Genomic DNA, 24958 nt, shown 5'->3' on the forward strand with positions numbered 1-24958 from the left:
TTCACATTGTAACTGTGGGGCTCTGAAGAGGGTTTTCATATCTTAACCCCAGTTGGAGCTGAACTGCAGACGTGCTTTGTGAGGCCAGAGTGGCTGTATTTTAGCTTATAGTCCCTTGTCTCCAGTATCTGGAGACAGAATCGGGAAGAGCAGAAACAAGGCATTTTATCAAGCTGAGAAAATAACAAACCTATGGACCAGTAATCAAAAGATCCCACTCTTTGGATTCTAGCCCTGGCCCTGCCACATGTCATTGGACTAGTTAAATGTACTAGTGCACTAATTCACTTTGTGTCACTTTCCCAACTAGAAAGTCAAATGGGCATAATTATTCCTAACCAGGATCTCAAATTTGGCACAAAATTTAAGTAATAGCCTTCTGGGAAAATGTGAAGCATCCCTCAGATGTCAGGTGTTATTCCTGCTATTATTACCAAGGCCTTTTATTCCCTTGGCTTTGTCAAGATTGTGAGAAGACTGGGTTAACATTATGCCTTCTCTGAGGCCATCCTAGGATATCAGAAGGGGCAGAGAGATGGCATCCTTGATTGGTTTTTCCTCCATGGAGACCTGGAGCTCACTTCCTCTTCTTCCCCCTCTATCTCCACACCCTCTGCCCCAGGCCTGCATGGTCAGTTGGTGATCATGCTTAACTCACCAATGGAGACTCTCTGCCATAGCATCCCACTTGTACTCTGGGACAGACATTATGTTTGTTACCCTCTTACTCCCTTCTCAAAAAGGAACTACATTTGTACCATTTCTGTGAATCAAGAGCCTTCTTCTGGAATTTTGTGCATGGCCTTGCTTCTCATCAAACAACATATAGAAAACAAATAACAACAACCTTGAGCCTTGAATAGAACTACCTCCTTAGAGGTAGAGCTTCCCAGGGAGAGGCTCTGGAACTTTAAGCTCTTGTCCTTAATAAATCCTTGAGACCAACATCAGGGCTTAAGAGATCTATGCTTGGAGTTCTCAGGGAGTCCAATACACAGTGGTAAGGGGACTGAGTTGAAGGAAGGATGGGGACCAAACCTGGATTTTTTTGCTGCAATATTTAGCCGGGCTAACCACAAAAAATTTTTTTAAAAAATTGCAAAGTATATTGTCTATCTACCATCCTTTCCCCCCAAGAGCCCCTGTGTTATTTCTCTTTTGTACTCTATCCTGAAATTTGCCCTCCAGAGAAGACCTCCTGAGATCTCTCTGAGGTGTCAAAATCTAAAGGAGAATTTCAACTCTAGGGTTTTCTGGCTTAAAAAAAAGTTTTGAAGTAGGAATGAAGACATTAGTAATCTAGTAGAGAAGGACTTTCTAAAAGAAACATAAAAGAAGACTTATGGACATCAAGTGAAGGTATTAATGATAGTTAACCTGCAGAGATAATACCTAAGTCTATTCTTATCCAAAGAGGTGTGCTAGGGGACCAGACCCTCTGCCAGGAATGGGACAGAGGAGATTACAGCGTGTAGTGGGAGGTTAGGCTATTGTAGGTCTCACACTGAGTGATTCTATGCCCTTGCAAGTCACTTCCCCAAACCAATGAAAGTTTAAGAGAGGATCAAGATGAGCTGAGATTGGAGTAGAGGATACACAGCCATACTATGTTGGTCTTTTCATTCTTCCAAATCAGCCTATTTATGATACTGTCAACCTGTCTTCCAGTGTTGTACATCAGATAGCTACACTATCTCATATGAATAGCATTCACCATTTCTTCACTATTAGTTCAATTAAGGTAAGAGAAAATACATTTTCCTAGAGAGAAAAGGGAATAGTTCTGGCCAGAACTATTTTGATTCTAATCCAGAATCAAAACTTTCAGTAACAGGTATTGGCTAGAATAAAAAGTTTGGGAGGCAGGAGAGAAGGGCTGAGGGCAGGATACTTTCCCTAGCCTTTGACATGTGTGGGCTGGCGTTTCAGACACAAGCTGTAACATACCCTAGCCCTGCTCTAACACTAGCCAGACTGTCCACTTGGTACTTCCCCTTGGCTGGCAGCAATGAGGCAAGTGGTGATCGCCAGAGCTCTGTAGAGAGGAAGAACTGGCTTGGTCTTCAGAACTCCTGAAGGAATGTGGTGGTCATTGTTCTTTACTAGGGCTGGATTATGTCAACAAACTCCTTCCTGAGGGGCAGGCGTCCCTGGTACCAGCTGCAGGTGCCATCAACATGCTTCATGCAGACATAATGCCGGGCCTGGTACCCATAGAGTTTCCGTTCCAACAGCCAGTCTGTCCAGAGGCACTCGTTGGGGGCTGAGATGGTGCAGGGCACTGTATAGCAGGTGGTGACCTAGAGTCATAACAACACAACATCAAAGTGAGTAGGGTGTCATTTTTTTACAATTTTTTTTCAGATTCATATACATCCTTACAACCTAGCTCAAATGCCCTTGCCTTATGAAGTCCTTCGTAGTCTCTAAAATTCCCCAAGTTTTCCTTCCCCTTTGTTTCCCACATAGTTTTGCCTCTCTAATGGCATTTCTGGAGTCAGACAAACCTGAGGGTCCTTACTCTACCACTGACCTTGAGCAAATTACTTTCTAGAGCATTCATTTCTTTAAAATGGAAATCTTAATTATTTATGCATTTGTTATAAAGACTACATTAAAATATTTAAAATAAATTGACCATTAGAAGGCCTGATAAAGAATAATTTCTGTTAAAATGGTAGCTATACTATTTCAGTTTGCCTTATATGATGCCACCTTCCTTGCCAAAATGTTAAGTACTTTGAGATCAGGGAGTATGGATCATCTTGCTTTCCCATCTCTAACTTTATACAGTACCTGATCCATGGCAGATCTCAAGTATACTATAGTAAATGAATAGATGCATGCATGAAGGAAGAAGTACCATCAGCAGGTGCCATTAAAGGTGAGGCTGAAAGGCTCAAGACCCCCCCCCCCCAAACCCCCCACCAGAGACCTTAGAAATGGACATCCTCTTACTTGGCAGCCACAGTTCAGATGGTAGTGGTGATTCAGACTTTCTTTTTGCAAAAAGGATAGATTCTCCCAGGGCTCAATGTAGTTGCACAGATGGATGAAGACTTTTCCATCATTGAGGACCTGACCTACAAAGGGAGATAGAGGAGAGCCCAGCATGAGGAATATGTTTGTGAAACTCCAAAAGCCTGGATCCTTGAAGAGCCGAGAATTGCAGCCTCTTTAATGTGTTTTTTGTTGTTGTTGTTTTTTGGTTTTTTGTTGTTATTTTTTGGTGGCAGTGGTGACATAAGACTCAATTAAGGGACCAAAAAAAATCTCTATAATCTTTATATCAGAGATTATGTTTGTACAAAGGAAAGTTGTGGGATAAAGGCCTTTTCCTTTAGTGTGATGCAGAGAAAACATGGGCTATAAAGGGAGATTCTTGGTGAAACCCCTTTCTTTTCTGTCATTTACTAGATGTGTGACCTTAAGAAAGTCATGTAACTTCTCAATTGGAAGATGAGAATGATACGGTTATTGTCAGGATTAAATGATAGAATATTTGGTAAAGCTTCTGGCACAGTAGTAGGCCCATAGAAGATGCTCAATAAATAACAGGGCCCTTCCCCTTTCTAACCCTTCCCAATATCTACATAGGCCAGTCTTCTGCTCCATTGATACCTATATTGGTATGTCTTTCTCCTTCTCTATGGGAACGTGCCCCTTCTTTACTTATCAAATGGTTTCCTATCATCCAAAGACCCTTTTCAGTACCACCTCATCCTCAAAGCCATCCCTGACCATGCTAGCTCACATCTCTTAGAACTTTAGTCATTCATTTACTTACTGAGCAACTACTAGACCTGGTATCATGAATGCAGAAATAAATATGGTAGGATCTTTGATCTCAAGGAGCTTAAAAACAAGTAGGTCAGACAGATAAATAGGCAAAAATTACACTGTTATCTATACTAATAAAAGCCTAGGTGGTCCTTGCGCCCTTGTGCAACACTCTCACGTCATCACAAGATAGCCACCCCCATGTCATCACAAGATGGCCACCACAAGATTGCCGGCAGGGGAGGGCAGTAGTGAGCAATCAGGCCAGCAGGGGAGGGAAGTTGGGGGTGAACAGGCCTGCAAGGAAGGGTAGTTGGGGGTGACCAGGCTGGCAGGGGAGGGCAGTTGGGGGCAATTGGGCCAGCAGGGGAGGGTAGTTGGTGGCCATAGGGCCGGCAGGGGAGGGCAGTTGGGGGCTATCGGGCTGGCAGGGGAGGGCAATTGGGGGCGATCGCGCCAGCAAGGAAGCAGTTAGGCATCAATCAGGCCAGTAGGGGAGCTGTTAGGGGGCGATCAGGCTGGCAGGTAGAAGTGGTTAGTGGCAATCAGGCAGGCAGGCAAGCAAGCGGTTAGGAGCCAGCAGTCTCGGATTGTGAGAGGAATGTTTGACTGCTGGTTTAGGCCCAATCCCACAGGCAGTCAGACATCCCCCAAGGGGTCCCAAATCTTTTATATAAACACTAGAGGCCCGGTACACAAAATTCGTGCACTGGAGGGGGGCAGGCTGGGCTGAGACACCCTCTTCCAGTGTACAAATTTCGTGCACCGGGCCTCTAGTGTTTATATAAAAGATGCAGTATAAGAACAAAGGAAATCACAATTATCTCTGTCTGTGGAAGGGGCAGGGGGCAAGGAAGCTGTCTAAGAGAAGATGATGCTTCTGTTGAGCTTTGAAAGGATGGTTAGTAGTTTACCTGCCAGACAAGTTGGGGGAAAGACTTCTGGACATTGGGACTTCCTGTACAAGGTGGAGGGGCACAGCCCAGCAGAATACCTTCTATAACTGCAAGTAGTTTAGTTTGGCTCTGGGGAAAATGAGGGGCTGGAAACTCAGTGATAAGTGGCAGGAGACAAAACTGGGGAGGTCAGCAGTGTTATGATCACAAAGGACTTTCATAGTACAGGACAATGAGCTGGACACAACGCTACAGGAAAGGTCTTAATTTCACATAGTAAAGGAAAATTGTGTGTGGGATCCCCTCTCCCTCAACACACACATTATAGTTACTGTAGCCTGTCATGGCATTAGCTTAGACAGCCACACTGGATCACAGAGTTTGTGACAAAGGAAGAGTTTGTCAAGAGTTTGTGACTTCTCTTGAAGAGCATGGACATCACTGATGACTTTTCACTAGACCTGTGTTTTGTCATTTATTTTCATCCTTGGTTAGATTTGACCTCCTTGAGGGCAGAAAGCATGCCTCCTGCTTTGACTGATGCACCACAGTGCCTAGCAGTGGGCGAAGCACACAGAAGGTAGGTACTTAGGAAGGAAGGAATGGCCTCATCTGCTAGTCCTGGGATGTGGAGGGCTCAGTGGCATGCTCTGCCTCTGCCTCTCTCATCCAGAGGCTCCCAGATCAGCACAATTCCACATTCTTAGAGCTGGGGAGCCCCGACCAGTGTGTCCTTCAATGCTTATGAGTTCTCAAGAGTCAAGTTTGGACTATGAGCTCTTTGAGGACTATGACTTGTGACTGAGTCTTCACTCTCCTGTCCAAGGCCTGGCAGCAACTAGGTGGTCATTCATTGCTGAGTGGGTGGACAGATAGTGGAATTTCTCCTTATCTGCTGTGTTTTTCTTTTCCTTGCCTTTCTAAGAATTTTTCATCCTTCAGGGCTAATTTAGATCTCACGTACACAATGAAGCTTCCCTAACTGTTTATAAGCACATAAATACCTTCTTCCTGAACTACAAAATACTATAGTATAGCATTCACTCACTTATAGAGTCATAGTTTTATGTGGTTCTTTAATGTTCTATCCCAACCAATTTAGCATGGAGTTTACCTGCCAGACAAGTTGGGGAAAAGACTTCTGAACATTGGGACTATCCTGTGCAAAGGTGGAGGGGCACAGTCCAGCTGAATACCTTCTATAATTGCAAGTAGTTATACCTGGGCCCAAGTTCGTGGAAACAGAACCATGTTAGACTCAAGGCTCCTATTAGAGTTTGTGCTTTACTATACCCCCTAATAGGGCCTGGAGTGTGAGTTAGCCACACAGACTCACTATGAGTCAGGAGTGTGATCCAGTGTGGCTGTCTAAGCTAATGCCATGAGAGGCTACAGTAACTATAATGTGTGTGTTGAGGGAGAGGGGATCGCACACACAATTTTCCTTTACTATGTGAAATTAAGACCTTTCCTGTAGCGTTGTGTCCAGCTCATTGTCCTGTACTATGACAGGAAAGGGACAGGGACAATATCCCATTGGAGAAGATGGCCAGCAGACCTGAAGTTAGAGTGCTTGCATCTATTGTCCTCAGGCCTCTGATGCATCATCATAGAGCAGAGGGCAGAGCTGAATCCACAAAGAGCAGTTTCAGAGGGGCAGACTTGGGCTCAAGATACCAAAAATCTTACGCCAATTATAACTGTTAGAAAATGGAACCAGCTACCCTAGGCTGTGAGAGCAACCTGTTTCTAAAATAGTGAAACAGTGGCCAAGGTCACTGTAATGAGTATTCTTGCATTGAAAGGGAGGTAACCAAGGCCCCTCCTGATTCAGAGGTTGCCTCTTAGTAAGGAACACAGCTCTGTTTTATACCCAAGAATGTGTTACCTGCTCAGCTTGCTGCACAAGGGCAGCCCTGGCTCCTCCTTGGCTGCCTTCCTTAGGACAGAGACTACTGGGGCCATTTGCTGCTCTTTAACTTACCAGTCAAGAGATACTGCTTCTGGCTGTTTGCTTCTAGTTTCACACCACAGAGGGAGGAATCAAAAGGTGTATAGATATACTGAATATCCTTGACTTTCTCAAATCCTTTAAACATCTGAAAGACAATTACAAAAAAGCAGTATTATATTAGGTCAATGAGTGAACTTTATATTTTAAGAGGGAAAATTTCTCATTCTAAAAAAATTTCTCAGTCTAAAGAAATTAAGCAAATGTCTAGTTCAGGATTTGATGCACACAGATGGCCTAACTGGGTCATTTCTATTTTTTAAAAAACCTTGGTTTATTCCAGTGAGAGGGGAGGTACCTCCAGAAGCCCCATGCACAGGCAGCTATAGGACTAGAGGGACATTGAGGGTCTGTCCTGCACTGTCATTCAGATTCTGTGGGCCCTATTCCTAAAATGTCATCCACTTCCACTTTAGCATCAACACCCAGGATCACTGAGCCAGATTGCCTGACCTATAAGCGCCACCCTTCCCAAAACACACACCCTAACCCTCCCAAAAGCCCAGAAGGTAAAAGTGCTATACTGTCCCCATGTACCTTTATCTGTTTGATTTCATACCGGATCATTTTTTGAGTGTCAGCAGGATCTGCACTGGCAGGAATTACCTTCTCACTGGAGATCTTGGCCCGGATCACTGCATAGGAAGCAAAAGAGGGAACCTTCAACAACCTGTGGGGGTAATTTGGGTCTGGATGGCCTGGGGCCCCTGGAGAATTTGTAGGAGAATTCTGGATTGTGAGGAGGAGGATATGAGAGAGTGGGGACCTGGAAACTCCTGTGCAGGCAGGGCTATTAGGTCCTACAGTCTCTACACTTCACTTGCTAGTTTTGAGTCTAGCTCATAGACCAGAGACTGGGGGTGGGCATCAGGATAGAGGAGGGAGAAGGAGCCCATTGAAGGTAGGTCAGTGTGGTCATCTATTGATGTAGCCCAAGGCCTAAAACAGAGCCTGCCCAGAGTTTTGGTATCTTGAGCCCAAATGTTTATTGAATTAATAAATGATCTGACCCTGCACAGAGGTAGCTCATCTTTTGCCATTTGGTAATTAATAAAAAACTATTCATGAAGTTCTTCCTCTGTGCCTGGCCTAACACTAGGTACCAGGTCATAGATGTGATTAAGACAGGGTCCTCTATCCTGCAGAACTCTTGGTCTGGTGGAGAACACATTTGCAAACAATAGCACAGTATAGTAGGAGCACAAAAATGTTAAAAATGCCATGGTAGCACCAAGGAGTCAGGAAGGCTTCAGAGAAAAGGGGATACCTGAGTGAGACTTTGAAGAATGAATAGGTGTTTGCCAGGAATTTAAGGATGGGGGGAAGGGCTTTCCAGGCAGAGGGAAGCGAAAGGGTAAAAGATGTGTATTGGTGTGAGTGTATGATGGCTCAGTTATATGTAGGCTTGGACACAGGGAGGTTTATAAGGAAAGTCCAACCTCCTGGCGCTGGCTTTCTCCTCCCCCCATCCTGTAGTTCAGAATAATCACAGGATAGTTCCAGTGACTTGTTTAATGACAGTAGGCAGGGGTGAGGGGGCCGCTATGGAGGCCCCTTACACAGTCTTAATTTCCTTACAAGTCAGCCAAGCTCTGCCCCTGCAAGGTTGCTATGGTGCCGGCCTTGCCCATCAACCCCAACCGGAGGCAGCTGGTGCAGGATTTGAGCTCCTCCCATTCCCTCCAGACTACAGGTCTACAGCAATGCCCCGTGCTAATCACACACAACCACCCCCAGCTGTGTACCTCCCAGGCCTCCGGACTCACCAAGCGAGGAGTGGCAGACATGCTGCTGGGGGTGCGAGGGGGCGCAGCTGCACGCCTCGCCCAGCCCTGGCGGCCGCAGCAATGCCAGCAGCCGCAGCAACAGCGCCCAGCTCGATACGGTCTGGAGGCTCCGGGGCATGACACTGCAGAACCCCAACTAAGCCTGTGGGGTCTGTCGGATCAAACAGACTCTCCAGGGCACTTTCAGAACGCCTCGCGCCCCTCGCCCTAGGCTTTATGAGGTGGACCTAGGGCCAATCCCGCCCTGTGGGCTCCGCCCGCCTTTGGCTGTAAGCCACCCGCGGCTACAGGACCCACGGCCCTCCTGACTGGCAGCCTCAATAAAATGAAGAGGGAAGCCAGGAGAAGCCCTTAGCTTCCATTTCTGTGCCTGAGCAATTAAGTCTCCCAGAAGTGGAGGGAAGGCACTGGGAGAGGGGATGGTGTAACGGCAAAAAGAAAGCACAACAAAGACAAATGCAAGAGGCAGAAGACCAAGGGACTGTGATTCAGGCAGAAAGAACAAGAGTGAGGAGAGGCGCAAACAGAAAGTGAGACAGGCAGAGTCATCGAGAGGCAGACAGAATTACAACAGGCAAAAGACAGTGACAGAGAAGGACGAACCCCTTGCTGAGCTGCACACTGGGAATGAGACAAGCTTCTCAGGGCTTCTTTCAGCTGCAGGAAGTGTTTTCAATGCCCTATTTAGGAGGCTCCAAAGCAACAGTAAACAGTAACGGAATGAGACAGAGAAAGTTGGGGTGTGTGTGTGTGTATGTGTGTGTCTTGGCTCTGTCGGCTGGGGGGTGGGGAGAGAAGTCAGAGAAAGCAGCCAGTGCTTTAGAAACCCTTTCCCATACCCCGAGCTTCAGACTGCAGATGGCTGAGGACAGTGCATTTGGTGTGAGCTCAAAGCACAGAGTATCTCATTACCTAGCATAAACCTGGGACCTCAAAGCCTCTTCAGATAGTAGCCTACTGATTCCTATCTCATGTTGCTACTCACTGGAGAGACCATGTCTTATACAAGGTGGGGGCAAAGGTAGGTTTGGAGAGTAGTTCTTTTAAGTTTTCATTATTTGTTAAAATACAGCTACCTCAAAGGAGAATTTACCCTCATAAGGATCTCTTTCAAATTACAAACATGTTGACTTTTTATGTCAGCTCTCTTCCAAACCCCAAGCTGGGCAGAAAGAACATACTAGGCCAATGACGGCAAACCTTTTGAGCTCGGCATGTCAGCATTTTGAAAAACCCTAACTTAACTCTGGTGCCGTGTCACATATAGAATTTTTTTCATATTTGCAACCATAGTAAAACAAAGACTTATATTTTTGATATTTATTTTATATATTTAAATGCCGTTTAACAAAGAAATCAACCAAAAAAATGATGACATGTGTGTCATAGGTTCACCATCACTATACTAGACTGTTTGTTGGTTGAGCTTGGGATGTTGGTGAGCAATGAAGAGACTGTGAAATGTGGAGAAAAGACAGGTTCAGTATAGGAAAGCTAGATGTTTGAGCGGGAGGGGAGGAGCCTAAAAGGGACATGACAAAAGGGACATTAGATTCCAAAGATATATTCCTTTTGTAATTATCGTTTACTAGAGTACAATTTGCATACAGTAAAATTCACCCTTTCAAAGATGCATTTTTTTCACCCTAGCCGGTTTTGCTCAGTGGATAGAGCATTGGCCTGTGGACTGAAGGGTCACCTGTTCGATTCCGGTCAAGGGCACATGCTAGGGTTGCCGGCTCCATCCCCAGTAGGGGGCATGCAGGAAGCAGCCGATCAGTGATTCCTTGTCATAACTGATGTTTATATCTCTCTCTCCCTCCCCCTTTCTCTTTGAAATCAATAAAAAACATATTTTAAAAAAGATGCATTTTTTCCAATTCTCCAGTCCTGCCCTGTGTTTGTCTAATGCAGAGAAGATTGAAACAATTAGTTTTAAAGATGTAGAGTACCAAGTAGGAAAACAGAGTTCTTATAGATCTGCCATTAACATGCTGGGACCTTAAGCAAGTTACTGTCACTCTATGGGCCTCGGTTTTTGTATTTGTAAAGCACATAGGTTGGACTAGTTTTTTAAAAGGCCCTTCCAAGGGTGTTCCCAAGAAAAATATTTGTAACATTTCACAGAAAAACAGGCACACTCTGACCAATTCATTCTTTTCTCCTCTGCTTTCAGCTGACATTGCCCACATTCCCTGTGGTGGTGAAGATTGGCCATGCTCACTCAGGCATGGGCAAGGTAAGGCTGGGGCCTGCTGTGCTTTGGAATTGAGGCCAAGAAGAGTACTTTTCAGAGAGTCCGGTTATGGACTATTCTCCCTCTGTTATTGATTAATTCTTCCATGATTTGGCTCCTCTGAAACCATGAGTGTTACCCAAACAGGCCTTTTCAACAAGCCGAGTGTAGGCCACCTGCTTGGTCCATTGGGTCTTTTGCAGTCAGTGTAGCTCCTGAGCCTAGGAAGGGAAGCTGGAGAGAGGACTCTCCTAAGATGTGGCACTCAGGCTTGCAACTGGAATGGAAACATCTGGATGGGTTTGGAGGCCTTGGATCCTTGTGACTCTCAGTGTGTATATGTGTATGTCTCCTTTTTCCCCTCTCTGCCTTGCTCCAAAATTAGGTCAAAGTGGAAAACCACTACGACTTCCAGGACATTGCTAGCGTGGTAGCCCTCACCCAGACCTACGCCACAGCAGAGCCTTTCATTGACGCCAAGTATGACATCCGGGTCCAGAAGATAGGCAACAATTACAAGGCTTACATGTGAGTGGGGTGGGTTCCCAGCAGATACTCTTCACTTTCTCCACAACTCAGAGGAGAATCCGAGCCTCCACTTAACAGCCAGTACTCAGTTAAACCTCATCTGGCCCACAAGGCAAAGAACAGAGAGAGGGTGCCATTAAATCAGGGAGTCTTAGCCTGGGTTCCTTTCAAGTCAGGGAGGAGTGGGGGTCCATGAACTAAGATGAGAAATAACATTAATATTTATTTTTATTTGCCTTTAAATGAAATTGAGCATTTTCCCTAGTTATGAACGAAGACAACAGGCTATAGTAGCAGCAGTAGCATGAGTGACTTTGTCACTACAGGTAATCACAGAGGTTCTTGTATTTTTATACAGTTGTGACAGATATCTCTAAATACAATTACTGTTATCACTACTAAAGAATCATGGTAGTTATTGGACCTGCCACTACATTTACCCCTGTAAATATATTTGTTATTTATAAAAAAACATTTTTACTAATCACAGATTTGTTTGTTTAATATTTTGGTAACTATTTTGATAATTACTTTAAATAATTGAATTTTTTATTGTCCTGTGTACTTTATTTTATACATTTACACATCTTATATTTTATAATTAAAAGGACTCCACATGCTTCACCAGGCTGCCAGAGCACAGAAAAAGTTAAGAAACTCCTGATGTAAATATATAGCCTTAGAAACACTATCGAGCCATTAAAAGCCTAGTTGTTATGAGAATGATGACTTTTCTACATAACTGTGTCCATTTGCTAAATGGAAAGTTAAAGGTTTCCACTATTAGAATTTAGAAAAAGAAAAGATTTCAAGACTATCAAGTCTTCCATAATATACTAGTACATAAGAATGCAAATGGGTTATAATTCCAGTTTTGGCAATCTTAATCTCCCATTTTTAGAAAAAAAAATTAGGTAGTTGTTTTTGTTTGTTTTTTTACAAAGACAGAACATTATAGTATATGAATTTGATCTTTGCTACTCATGTCTTCAGCAGACTTCAGGTTTGAATAACTTCCCTTTCCTTTATCCATCATTTCCATTTCTCTTCCTTCGTTCCCTTTTTAGTATTTCTACTTCCCTCCCCTGGAATAGTCAGGAGCCCTTTCCCTGTACTTCCTTCTCATAGCTATAGTGTAGCCCTTTTCTCATATGTGATTTGAATCACTCTCCTCTGATCTCTCTGAGCAGAAATGTTAGAATCACCTCTGCAGAACCACTGTCTTATGCAGCAGTAGGTGCGTAGTGGGCACCCAATAAGTATTCAGGGAACAACTCTTATAGAGAATTGAGGCATCGAATTTCTTTTTTCCTTTATTGACTGTATTCCTACTTTTTGAAAGTTTATAATTTTTACTTGTAGTCTTTCTGCTTCAGAAAGGAATTTAGGGTTGCTTTAAAATTATGCACAATGTAAGGAGAGATAATTTAAAATACCATTGTAACAATACTATCTAAAGCAGAAAATTGATATATTCAGCCAATAAGAAAGCAGATTTCCTATCCTTTAATGTTAAAATCTCCTAAATAAACACAAAATTTTTGACAATGAAGCTAGAGTGTCTTTATCCTTAAAAAGGAGACACACCACATTTTTAAGGGTTAGGGTTTCCAAAAGCAATTTAAATGAAGCATAAGAGAATCCCAACTATTGATAAATGGTGGGCAATCAGAGCAGCTTTAGAAATTATTTACTTCCTTTTTTATTTGCAGGGGACAGACAGTTATTTGGCTCTTCTTCCCCAAACTTTTGGCTATCCCTTTGCTCTCAGAAGAAGGAATTGGCTTGGCAATAGCCAAGATAAAGTTTGAAATTCTTTCCTTCTCCCTCAGTTCTCACCCTAGAAATCCAGGGGCAGACATATTCGGTGTAAAGAAGGTGCTATTCCTGCCCCACTCTCACCAGGCAATAATTTGGGTCCTTTCGTGGAGGTCAGAAGTCCTGCGAGTCTCGGTGTCCCCTTTGTTCCCACACGCCCCAGGTTGCCTGTTATTAGACTTTCTTTTCACCTATATTATAGTGTTAGCCACAACCAATCTCTCCACCTGTGCACAATCTCTCCTCCCCTCTTGCCTACTAGAAGACAACACTACAGCAATTCTTCTGTCCCCTACCACAACCATCCCATCATCTCCTCATCTCTCCAGGTTGCCTGTTATTAGAGAAAGGTGTGAAGTGTAAGGGACATTATTATTGCTCATTCAAAGTTTCTGACAACCTGTTATCAGAAACTATGTACTATGGCCCTGTTCTAGGGACATGGAAATGAATAACTCTTTGCCTCTGCCCTTGAGGAACCCAGCCTGTCACAGGGACACACTTGTAAAATACCAGTGTTAGGAAGACAGTGTTACTTTCATATGATCTGTCTTTGTATTGCTACTCAGATTTTTAAAGCCACTCCACTGTGAGCTGCTTGTTTTTTCTGAGTGGGGTGTAGAGGTAAATGTAGCACAATGAGGGAATAAAGAGACCTGGATTTTTATCTTATATCTACTTTGACTAGACATACAATCTTGGACAAGTCATCCAACCTCTGAGTCTTAATCTCTTTGTAAAGTGGAAGCAAGAATCCCAGCCTATTCACAACAGGGGGCTTGCAATGAGGTTCTGGTGAGGGGCTTGGGAAGGAAGACTCTTGGAAAGCAGTCAGTACTAGGAGTGTGAGGAGTTGTTATTACCACATCACTCAATTCACTGCATCTCAGGGCTCAGAAAAACTAGCTGTACTAGGTTTCTCAGTATTTGAAATCACATATGTAGGGAGGATACTCATGGAAACTGCAGAGTGGAGACTCGCACATCCAATCTCCAACCAGTAGTGAGTGATAAAGACAGCATAAGAAGGTCCCCATCAGTGGCGTGAGAAGGACTTTTCTGTCCCCTAGGCCATCCCCATCCTCTTGACTGTATCTGAGTAAAGATTAATAATTAAAAATACATATTTTTGGTATGTTACAGTTTATTTAAAATGATAAAACAACTTTATGTTTACACATGGATAACAGAGGCTCAGTTAGGTGAAGTGATTCACCCAAGATCACCCAGCCGGTCAAGAGCAAATCCAAAACCAGAAACCAGGTTATCTGCCTCATATTTAGCCCAAGACTAGTTGACTCTAACACAGGCTCATAGATGGAGAGTGCAGACGGCATAGCAGAGAACCGGTCCATTTGATGGATGAAACAACTTAAGCCTGAAAAGGTTAACTGACTTATCCAGAGTCATATTACTAACACTGCAGGCTCTCAAAAACCAATTGTTGAATAAATGAATAAGTGAGCTAGTACAGAAGCCATTGGGAGATAGTCACAGAACTCTGAGAAGGTTTCAGGATCAATAGAATTCAGTTTGTATATACACTGGTCCCCCTTTATCTGTGGATCCCTGAAACCATGAATAGTATCAACCTCTATATATACTATGTTTTTTTCCTATACCTACATAACTATGATAACATTTAATTTATAAATTAGGCACAGTAAAAGTTTAACAATAACTATAATAAAATAGAACAATTATAATAATATATCCCAATAAAGATTATGTGATTATCGTGTCTCTCTTTTAAAATATCTTATTGTACTGTACTCACCTTTCTTGTGATGATGTGAGATGATAAAATGCCTATGTGATAGGATGAAGTGAGATGAATGAGACATTAGTAAGTAATATAAGGGTTCCTTGAACAAAAGCACTGTGATACCACGACAGCTGATCTGATAACCAAGGTGGATACTAAGTGACTAATGGGTGGGGAGCACATGCAGCATGGATACTTGGACAAAAAGATGATTTAAATCCTGAGTGGGACAGAGTGCTAGATTTTATCATGCTGCTCAGAACAGTGCACAATTTAAAACGTATGAACTGTTTATTTCTGAATTTTTTCACTCAATATTTTCAGACTTTGGTTGACCACAGGTAACTAAAACCATGGAAAATTAAACTGTGGATCAAGGGGACTACTGTATGAAGTCAGCCCAGATATTTAGTGGATAGGTTACTGAGTATGCAAGACAATACTATATACCCGTAAGTGGCTTACAGACTTGTGGATAGAAGACTTAGATCAAATAACTAAAGTTAAAAATAGATATAGGATTGAAAGTGACGTACAGGCAGAGTCCTATAGGGGCTCTTAAGAGATCAATCGCTCATCTGTCTGAAAGATCAGGAAGGCTCCATGGAGCTAGAGCAGTGAGCTGGACTCATAGAGGGGAGGAGAGCATAGCAGGTGGAGGTTTGGCAGAGGCAGCCAGGCTCTAGGCTTAGCAACAGGGCCCTGGGCTGTTTGTGGGAGAAGCAGATGAGGAAAGCAGTGGTGAGCTAAAAATATGGAAAATTTTATGCCCTCCTCTTGCTTGGGTGGCTTACTGCCTGTCCTATCCTGGCGGGACCTTGTTGTAGGAGGACATCGATCTCAGGAAACTGGAAGACAAATACTGGCTCTGCAATGCTGGAACAGATCGCCATGTCAGACAGGTGAGTGTAAAAAGGAGTCCAGTCCTTAGCACAGCAAGAGCGGGACTTCTTTAGATGAAGAGTTATAAGAATTGGGCCTTGCCCGAAGGGCACCTCTAATCAGACTGGATGCATAGAACACAAAGGCCAAAGCAGCCAGTTAGCAAGATCAGGCAGGACTAGGTTATATGCTAAGTTATGGAGATAAAGACTGGTCATACCACAGAAGCTCCAAGAAAGGAATAGTTACTGTGGGCTGGAATAGCCAAGGAAAGGCCACCTAGAGTTGATGAGGCCTGCTCTGAGCCTGAAAAGACAGGTATCTGGAGAGCAAAGCTGGAGGGCACAGAAGATAAGGCAATGTTCTTAATGGGAGTGGAGGGAGGGAGGGCTGGAGAGGGGTGGTGATCGAAGCTGAGGCAGCAATGAGAGTATGACCAGAAAGCAGGCTGGATGTGAGCTAATGACCCAGCCTCAGGATACCTTCCCATCTCCTCCAGGTACAAGCTGTGGGTAGATGCCTGCTCTGAGATGTTTGGTGGCCTGGACATCTGTGCTGTCAAAGCTGTGCATGGCAAAGATGGGAGAGACTACATTTTTGAGGTAAGTATGACTTAAGGCGTACCTTAGTAAGAGACAACCCCCAAGGCTGGAAGCCAGCTCTTGGTTTGATGACTATGTGAATGGCCCAGACTCCATTTAGGTTAGACTCTCCTGGCCATGGGAAGGTTCCCACATGACACAACCAGTGGATGTGCATAGCAACACACCTTCACCAATGGGGAGTTATTGCTTTCAACCAGCTTGGCTGACCCACACTATGGGTAAGAGATACTAGATCTGGGTTCCTGGGTTCCTAGCCAAGTATCATTCCTCTGGAAAGAATGTAGTGTTTTTTACCATTCTTGGTCTCAGAAAGAATCATTCAATCTAATCTGCTCACTTTGCAGGTGAGAAAAACTGAGGTCTCATATCATGAACTTGTGCCCAAGGCCACAGAGTGAATTATTGTCTCAACCTGGGCTAGAAATCAGGTCTCCTGGATGCAGGAGATTCTTCTTAGCATCTCTCTGCGCCATGGAGACACTTTACTCAGTCTGGTCTTCAAACACAACTTTTCTGACTTCCTTTTTTGTATTAAAGGGAAAGTCAGTGACAGTATGAATCCTTCACACACATTTCTGCCCAGTCTTCTAACACACAGGAAAGGCTCCTTACCCGGAGTTGGTGGTATTTGCAGAGAGTTAGTGTTAGGATCCCAAAGTGGGCTACTCCATGGTCTGCTTGACATGTAACTTTCTAGATAGTGAGACCTCCTCTCTCTGGGTGGACTTCAGTTTTATCCTCCATCATTTATGAGAGTTGGAATACATTGTCTGTGATCCTAGGCAGGCAGGCTCTTCCTAAAGTGGGAAACCATTGATCTGGACCTTGAATATAGGAAGAATCATGATTGGAGCAAAAGGGAAGTCATCCCAGGTCATGGGCAAAGGCAGGAGTCTAGTCATTTAATGGTCAGAGTACCTGTGGAGATACAGTTTGTGTGGGTGAAAAGTCAGAGATGAAAACTGCCTGCTTCTAACGGGAGCGTTAAGGGACTGGTCTTCAGTTGTTCCTGGTCCCTTCGCTTGCAAACTTCTGAGCCCTTCTGGTCTATACTCTATCTGGCTCTCTACCTCTCTCCACTCACTACCTTCAGTAACCAACGTTTCAGTCTCATTGAGCACTGGCCTGGGTGAATATTGGCGGATGCCCATGGCAGAAGTTTGAAGGAAGATGGGACAAAGGTCCTCTTTCTGCAAAGGAACATGCTTTTAGCTGAAGAGAACAACACCAGCTTTATTCCCAACCTATTTCTGCTGGCTTAAGTCCTACTTACTCTGAAATACTGTACCAGGCCTTTAATGTCTCCAGACCCTTTTCTAACCTGGGCCTTGTCTTCTACCAGGTCATGGACTGCAGTATGCCGCTAATTGGGGAATACCAGGTGGAGGACAAACAACTCATCACCGAACTAGTCATCAGCAAGATGAACCAGCTGCTGTCTAGGACCCCTGTCCTATCTCCTCAGAGACCCTTAACCACCCAGCAGCCACAGGTAAGCAGCTGGGAAGAGACACAAGAAAGCCAAGAACCATTCCCAAGCCCACTGCTCTAGACTATGGTGGCTCTAGGATGGAACAGAGGTCAGATACCTATATGCCTGAATAGGATATATGGAATCTTCTCTTCCTTCCTTCCTTTCTCTTCCCTCCCCTCTGCAGGTCTAGTGGGAAGTACACATTGAAGTTGTTGTGGAACTTCAGGCTCTATGGTTCTAGAATGGTCCAAAGGAAGGCAAAGACCCCTGGGCCCAAGGATCTTTAGTCCCATCTAGGAGATACCTCACTTTTCAAAGATATCCCCAAACTCTTCTCTCCACTGAACTTTTGTATAACAAAGTAGTAAGAACTCTTAATCCAAAATCTGAGTCCTAGTCTAGCTCTTCCCTAGCTATGTGACATTGAGGGGAAGTTACTATCCTATTTAGGGTTCAGGTTTTATCATTTGTAAATGAAAATCTCTCAGAAATTTTTCTTTCAAATTTTATTTCAAACAGGGAAGTAGAACATAGTAGTGACTTAGATTGTAGACTTTGAAGCAAGAACTACCCAACTTTGTATCCTGGACCCTCCATTTATTAGGTTTGCGACCTTGGCCATTTTTATCTCTTGCTCAGGAGAACTGAACAATAGCACCTATCTCCTAGGATTGTTATGAGAATCAAATGAAGTAGAACACTTAAAATATGTCATAGTACATCAAAGCACTCAATAAAGGTCCCTATTGTTACCTGAGTTTAACCTGTCCTTGCCACTGAATTATAAATTGATCTTGGATAGATTTCTTCCTATTTCTGTTCCTTAGCATCTTTGCCTGTAAAATGAGGGTTGAACAAAAACATTGCCATGATCTCTTCTAGCAATAAAATTTAGATTATATGAAAATAATCTCTGAAGCATAAACGTTCAGTAACAAAGAGAAAATCCACAAAAAATTGTTTCTATCTCACAGAAAGCAATAGTTCTTTTTTGGTATAAGCCCCTTACTCTATAAACATTAATGTTGCAGCTTAAATATTTTAAGGAGTAATTCATCAGTCAAGGCAGAAAACCTAGTAAGGAATGAGCTTCCCTAAATATAGGGGTTACTGCAAACATCGCTTGTAGCAAAGCCAATCTGGCTCAGGGATAAGCTTTTCTTTGCTCAGCCTCACATTTGAAGCGACAACAGAATATTGTGGAAAGCATACCATGCTGGGACTTAGGACACTCAGGGGCTAGTCTCACTCTGTCGTACCATTATGTGACCTTGGGTAACTTCCCATCCCTAGACCTCTCTTTTCTCGCCTATAGAATGGAGCTGAATTACATGATCTCTAGATCCCTTTGAATTCTAAGATCACATGAAACATGGAGTCACCCTAACTGCAAAGTCTGAAGGCACAGTCCTCCACAAGACTGCCTTCACTCCTGACACCAACAGAAAGTTCAGAGATTCCCCCAAACCACCCTCAGATTTGACAATTCTTTGGAAGGATTTACAGAACTTATTGAAAGCTATTATACTTACAGGTGTATTATGGGAAAGGATACAAATAAAAAATAAGCCAAGGGAAGATGCATAGGATGGAGTCTGGGAGGGTTCTAAACACAAAAGTTCAGTTGTCTTTAGGATGCATTAGCCTCCTGGCATCCATATGTGACTATAACACAGGACAGATTCCCAACCAGGGAAGCTCACCTGAGCTTTGGTGTTCAGAGTTTTTTTGGGGTCTCATTTCATAGACATTGACTGATCAATCGTCTGGTAGATCTGACCTCAAACTCCAATTCCCCGCTTCCTGGAGGTCAAGTTAATATCATGTGGCCCAAGGAACCCATCATAGTGACCTCAGTATTATACACTATAAGGTGTGATCTAAGGGGGCCCCCACCATGAATAACAAAGATACTCCTATCACTCAGGAAATTCTAAGAGTTTATAGGTTACCTCTCAGGAATGGGGGACAAAGGCCAAATCTCTCTTTGGGTAAGGACAAAGTCTTTATTATATACATAATTAAATTAAATTAGCAAATAAATTCTCAAATGCTTCCAGCCCTTTGTGAGCTAAGGCCATGCCTCATTCATCTGTGTTACTACCGACTAGCACAGGCCTAGCCCAAAGTTTATACTTAAAATTAGTTAATAGAGTTAGGGCGATAGTGATGAATGAGATACAGTTTGTGTCCAAGAGTTATTTATATCCTAAATTGAAATCATGACTAAATTTACAGAGGTCATCACCATTTGTTGGATGGTGTCTTGTATTCTCTGTTAGCTTCCTCTGAACCTTTTGCCTTCACCCAGGCCACCCAAAAGACAGAAGACAACCAACAGTATGCCATACTTGGCAAAAGTTGAAACTTGGGCTTGAAGTCATGACTATTGGTCATATTTCCACCTCCTATTTCTCCTTGATAATAGCACCTTTCCATTGGTCACATTTCAGTCATCATGAATTCAGGCCCATGAGACTGTCAGACCAGATTGCCTTTGTATTCCCACTATCACATCTATCAACATACCTGAATCTTTACCCACATGAAACTGCTTCTAAGGCCCACTCTCTATTGGTGATCTGGATCCCACCATTTTACTTTCAAGTATTCCCTCTGTTCTCCATCTTCAATTTCTCCTTTTCCAGAAGATTATTACATCAACACACAAATATCTCTCACTTAAAAAATAAAAAACAAAGACTTTCCTCAACTACTGCTCTCTTCCAGCTACTGCCCCATTTTTCTGTTCCCCTTCACAATAAACATCTTGAGTTGCCTTAGTCACCATCTTCCCTTTATCATATCAAATTTTCTTTTCAACCCATTCCTATCAGTATTCCACTTCTACCATCCCACTGAAATTACTCTTGTTAAGGTCCCTTCCTTCCTTCCTTCCTTCCTTCCTTCCTTCCTTCCTTCCTTCCTTCCTTCTCCCTCTCTATCCTTACCTGCAGCTCCTGAGTTTTTTTATTTCTTTGATTCTAGAAGAGTACCTAAAGGAGGCTGGAGTGATTGGGGAGTGGGTGGGGAAGGGGAATAGAGGGCACACCTTGCCTATTGTCAGCCAGCCCCATAGCCTAGAATGGGTAAATCATAGAAAACAAAGTCATAAAAGTGGACCCAGGCCAGCTGCTATAACCAGTTTAAAGGAATTGAGGCAGGAGTATGAGAGGCACTGGCTGTGTCTCTGAAAGCAGGGAGGTGAGTGGCAAAGCTGTTGACAACTTAGTCTCAGCGTGGCTTGACTGCCTGCTCTGGGGCTGCCTATTGACATTAGTGTTTTAGAGAGACAGTTCTCAAGGTGGCAGTGACACCTGGTGGCCAGAGATGGCCAAAGCCTCCGGATCTACCCTCATATTCGCTGACCCCGTGAGGCCTATCATCTGGGATCTGAGCTTAGCTTTACATCCTGAGGCCTTGGAGAGGCGTGGGCTGCTCCTGAGATTCCCAGGAATCAGAGAAAGAACGTCAAGTAGAGCAGAGCTTTTAGGTCATGCCAATAGAGGTGGCATCCTAGTGCTCGCCTTCATGTAGCTAATCTTTTTTCAATTCCACTGCTCCCTTATTTTTCTATCAAATCTCTAGGGCCAAAGGGCTGAATAGCTAATTCAGGGAATTTAGACACTAATGGGCTTTCTATTCGGCTTTGAGTTAGACCTATGAGGAGTGATTCTAAGACTCAGCCTTTGGAAACATTAATACATGTATGGTGTCCAGGAGGAAGACAAACCTCTTCCCCTACCCTGAACTGCTCATACCACACTTGCAATGTTTTTACCAGTCTGAAGGTCATAGTATACCAAGGATAAACTCTAACTCTACCTGGATCATTCTTCTCAATGGAGAGAAAACCAGGAGGTTGAAGCATTTGGCAAATGTATTTTTTTAGAGTTAAAGTTGCTATAGTTGAATAGTAATAGTCTCAAGGAGCCCATGATTTGATATTTTCTGCTTTCTGATAGCTGTCATGAGATAGAACTGCTGCCAAAAGGCAAACCTACCTACTGGAAGATAGGGGTAAACTCTGTAACAGTGGGGGAAGAATTGGCTGCTCTGGGAAATAGTATGTGACTGTCACATCATTGCTGATGTTCAAACAGGGGCAGGATAAGCCACTTGCAGGGACATTGTAAAAGTGTGGTCCAGGGGCTAGGGCTGTTGGAGCAGGTAAATTTTAAAATCTCCTTCCAGATCTGGGATGCTGTGATTCAGGCCCTGTGCTAGCCACAGACCTGGGAAAGGCAGTATTGAGAGTTCAGAAATGAAGGACTGAGCTCTAATAACCTATGGTCTCTGGTGGGACATTCTGCCAATCCTTTTAAACTGGCTCTCTGGTCTAAAGAGATACCAAAAACATTTCCAGCTAGGTCTTTCCAGCCACAAAAGCTTGAAAAGATGAGGTCTCTTGAGTGCAAGGAGATCAAGACTTAGAAAGTTGTTTCATTGTAGTCTGAACAGCCATGCAGTTAGGGAGGGAGCACAATTCAGATCCAAACCATGGGATTAAGAGAGCTTCACTTAGCTTAGAAGAAGTAAATTTAGGACAAATGAAAGGCCTTCCTGCTTCCCACAGCAGAACTGGCTTTAGAGAATTTATTCCCCAGTGATTATAAACTGAAAATCTAAGGAGATTCGAGGCAGGTTCAGATAAAGTCACTAGTGACTAGATCCCTTAACAGACTATTAAGAGAAACTATTTTGGGGCTGTCTTGACTTTTTAGGGACATTTTTAATCACTTGAAGCTGACATTCTGACCTCAAGTGACCTGGCCCTCAGTGCTCCCATAGGTCTCGTGGACTGCCTGCCTGGGACATTTCTGATGGCCTTAGAAAACCACTGATTATGGGAGAGCCCCAATCCAGGAGATGAGCTCTGCCCTCAGAACAGCCATTCCCCTCACAAAAGAAGGAAGAGGAGCTCATCCCTGGGCACCTTTTATATAACCTTTCAGAGGAAGGAAGGTGGGCATTGGCAACTGCAGAGGTGATCCCAGAAAGATCCCTGAAAACATGCTGTTCCCCTTGCTCTGACTGAACCTACAACCTTCTGACCACATTCCTTCCTGCTGCCTCATTCCCCCTAGGGTCCTAGACCGGGAGAGCGGGGCCTGGGGGAGCTGATCAGAATAGTTCTGTGGTGTGGCCAGCAAGGAGCTTGGCCTGGCCTCTTTCCTGGGGCCAGACCCTGAGACCCTTTCCTAATTTCCTGTCTCAGATATGCTGAGCAAGGCCTTCCTCCTTAGTGGGGGCAGCTGGACCCAGGCCAACAACTCTCAAGAGTTGAGTCACGTAATGTCTTTCCTTCCTCAGCTTTCCATCCTGCTGGGACCTCAGATAGTAGCTCCTGTCTCCCAGCTTGTCTGTTGAAAGCCACAGGATGACAAATTAAAGGTGTCTTTGACAAAAACCCACAAATCTTCATCATGGGCTTAGTTTCTCTATCAGACCACTAATTTACTTTCCAATAACTTCAAGAGCAAATATTAACTGTTTCTGAAATGACTTTTCTGTATTTTCAGAGACCTTGCTGCTGGAATAGATGAGCAAGGCATGTGGTCTGTGATATGCAGAGAGCATGGTATAGCTTAGCCCAGAATCTCCTACACACTCAACTACTGTGCACCAGGTGACAGGAAGCCACCCAACAATATCTTCTCCATTGATGCATGAAATCCTACCACTAGAGATTCTTTCCTTTGGATTGATATTGTTATTTAAATAATAGTGATGGTGCCAACTTATATAATTGCTTTGCTAGCACTTTACAGTTTATAAAGTACAGCCATTATTTTGAGTCACACAACCCTAGGTAAGAAGGTTTTGGCTATTTCTGTCTCTTTCATATCAGCAAAGAGAATGCAAATGATTTGTCTAAGGTCATACAGCTTATAACAAGAAAGCTAATATTCTGGTTCCTAGCCCTATAATACCATGCACTGTTCCCTTTTGATGCTCCTACTAGAGTACAGGGGATGGTAAGAATGGATAGAGCTGGGCCTTTTGACCCTTGACCCTATATAATGGAAAACCTTGCTCTCCTCCCAACCTGAAGGAATCTCTGAGCTTCACCAACTCTTATCTTCTCCTTGACTTCTCTCATCACTAAAGCCCAGTGGATGCAGCACAGCAGGATATTAGCTCAATCAGCTTTGATGGAGTGCAGCTGCACATTCTCCTTGCCAAACCACTCAAAGCCTGTGCCTGCAGGACATGTCTGCTCAGGCCCAGTAGCCGTGGGGTCTTTCTGGACCCAAGCCTCTGCAGCTATGAAGGGCTTGTCCCATTTCTCAGACACCTAAAGAACTGAAAAATTCATGAAAGAATTAATGGATTAATGGAAGCCTAGAGCCAGAAGAGTCTGTAGAAGTCATCTGCTTGCAACTAGATAGCATCTCTGACCAGAGGTTGTCCAGACCCTGCTTAAATACCTATAGTCCCAGGAGACTCACTATTACCCAAGCTAGCCCTTGACCCTGTTCAGAGCTTGTACATTTGATTAACTTAGTCCTCAGTGCATTCATAGTTATCTCATTTAATCTTTATAATCAGCCTATTTGGGAAACTGAGACTCAGAGATTAAGTAACGTCAAATTCACATCAGGAAAGATGTCATTTCCACACTTCTCACCATCCTATCTGCTCCATGTACCCATTTTATTTCACCTGCGTCCCCCTTAAAAGAGATACCCAGAACTGGTTGCAGTGTCTTGTGAAGTTTATCAGCCTGAAGAGCAGTGGACTTGCGATCGCCCCTTTTTGAGACACTGATGAACCACCAGCTGCATCATATTTTTGGAAGCACTATTACAAACCAACACCCTCTGAGCTTGTTGTTAGTCTCTAAGCCCAGGGTTATTGGGGGGTTTTCTTTATGCTGCTAAAAGGCCATTTATTCCCCCTTCTCTTGTGGTGTGTCTGGGCACAAGCGTTGCACTTCACATTCTTACCTGTTTAAGTAAACCCAACTTCCTGAGGGAAACTGCAGCTCAGCCTGGCCATGAGTTCCTGCTGTGGGCTGGCTACAGGCCAGACTTTGGCAGTGACGCCAGAGTGGCCAGACTTCTCTGGAATCTGGCATCCCATGAGGCTCTTGGTGACTGGAGACAGATCTCATGGTAGCCAATCCCCACAGGGAATAGGCCCTCAGCTCGAGCAGATGGAAGGCTTGTGGGT

The 24958-nt window shown here is 43.8% G+C and overlaps 2 protein-coding genes across 2 annotated transcripts in view; one reads left to right on the forward strand and one right to left on the reverse strand.

Moving 5' to 3' along the window:
* Window positions 1-24958, forward strand: part of SYN2 (synapsin II) — a gene marked incomplete at its 5' end in the record, with an annotated part of 48238 nt that overhangs the window by 9437 nt on the left and 13843 nt on the right. Inside the window, 5 exons of the mRNA XM_015560344.1 lie at window positions 10651-10713; window positions 11096-11238; window positions 15649-15723; window positions 16203-16305; window positions 17651-17800. Of these exons, the coding sequence (XP_015415830.1) occupies window positions 10651-10713; window positions 11096-11238; window positions 15649-15723; window positions 16203-16305; window positions 17651-17800 (534 nt within the window). The remainder of the gene's footprint in view (window positions 1-10650; window positions 10714-11095; window positions 11239-15648; window positions 15724-16202; window positions 16306-17650; window positions 17801-24958) is intronic.
* Window positions 1611-9220, reverse strand: TIMP4 (TIMP metallopeptidase inhibitor 4). The gene is made up of 5 exons (XM_006758281.2): window positions 8454-9220; window positions 7225-7322; window positions 6661-6775; window positions 2959-3083; window positions 1611-2300 (listed from the first exon to the last, which is right to left on the reverse strand). Exons 1-5 carry the CDS (start codon window positions 8590-8592, stop codon window positions 2103-2105), a joined length of 675 nt encoding a protein of 224 aa, XP_006758344.1. The 5' UTR covers window positions 8593-9220; the 3' UTR covers window positions 1611-2102.

Source organism: Myotis davidii, unplaced genomic scaffold (assembly GCF_000327345.1).
Source record: "Myotis davidii unplaced genomic scaffold, ASM32734v1 scaffold73, whole genome shotgun sequence".
NCBI classification, from domain to species: Eukaryota; Metazoa; Chordata; class Mammalia; order Chiroptera; family Vespertilionidae; genus Myotis; species Myotis davidii.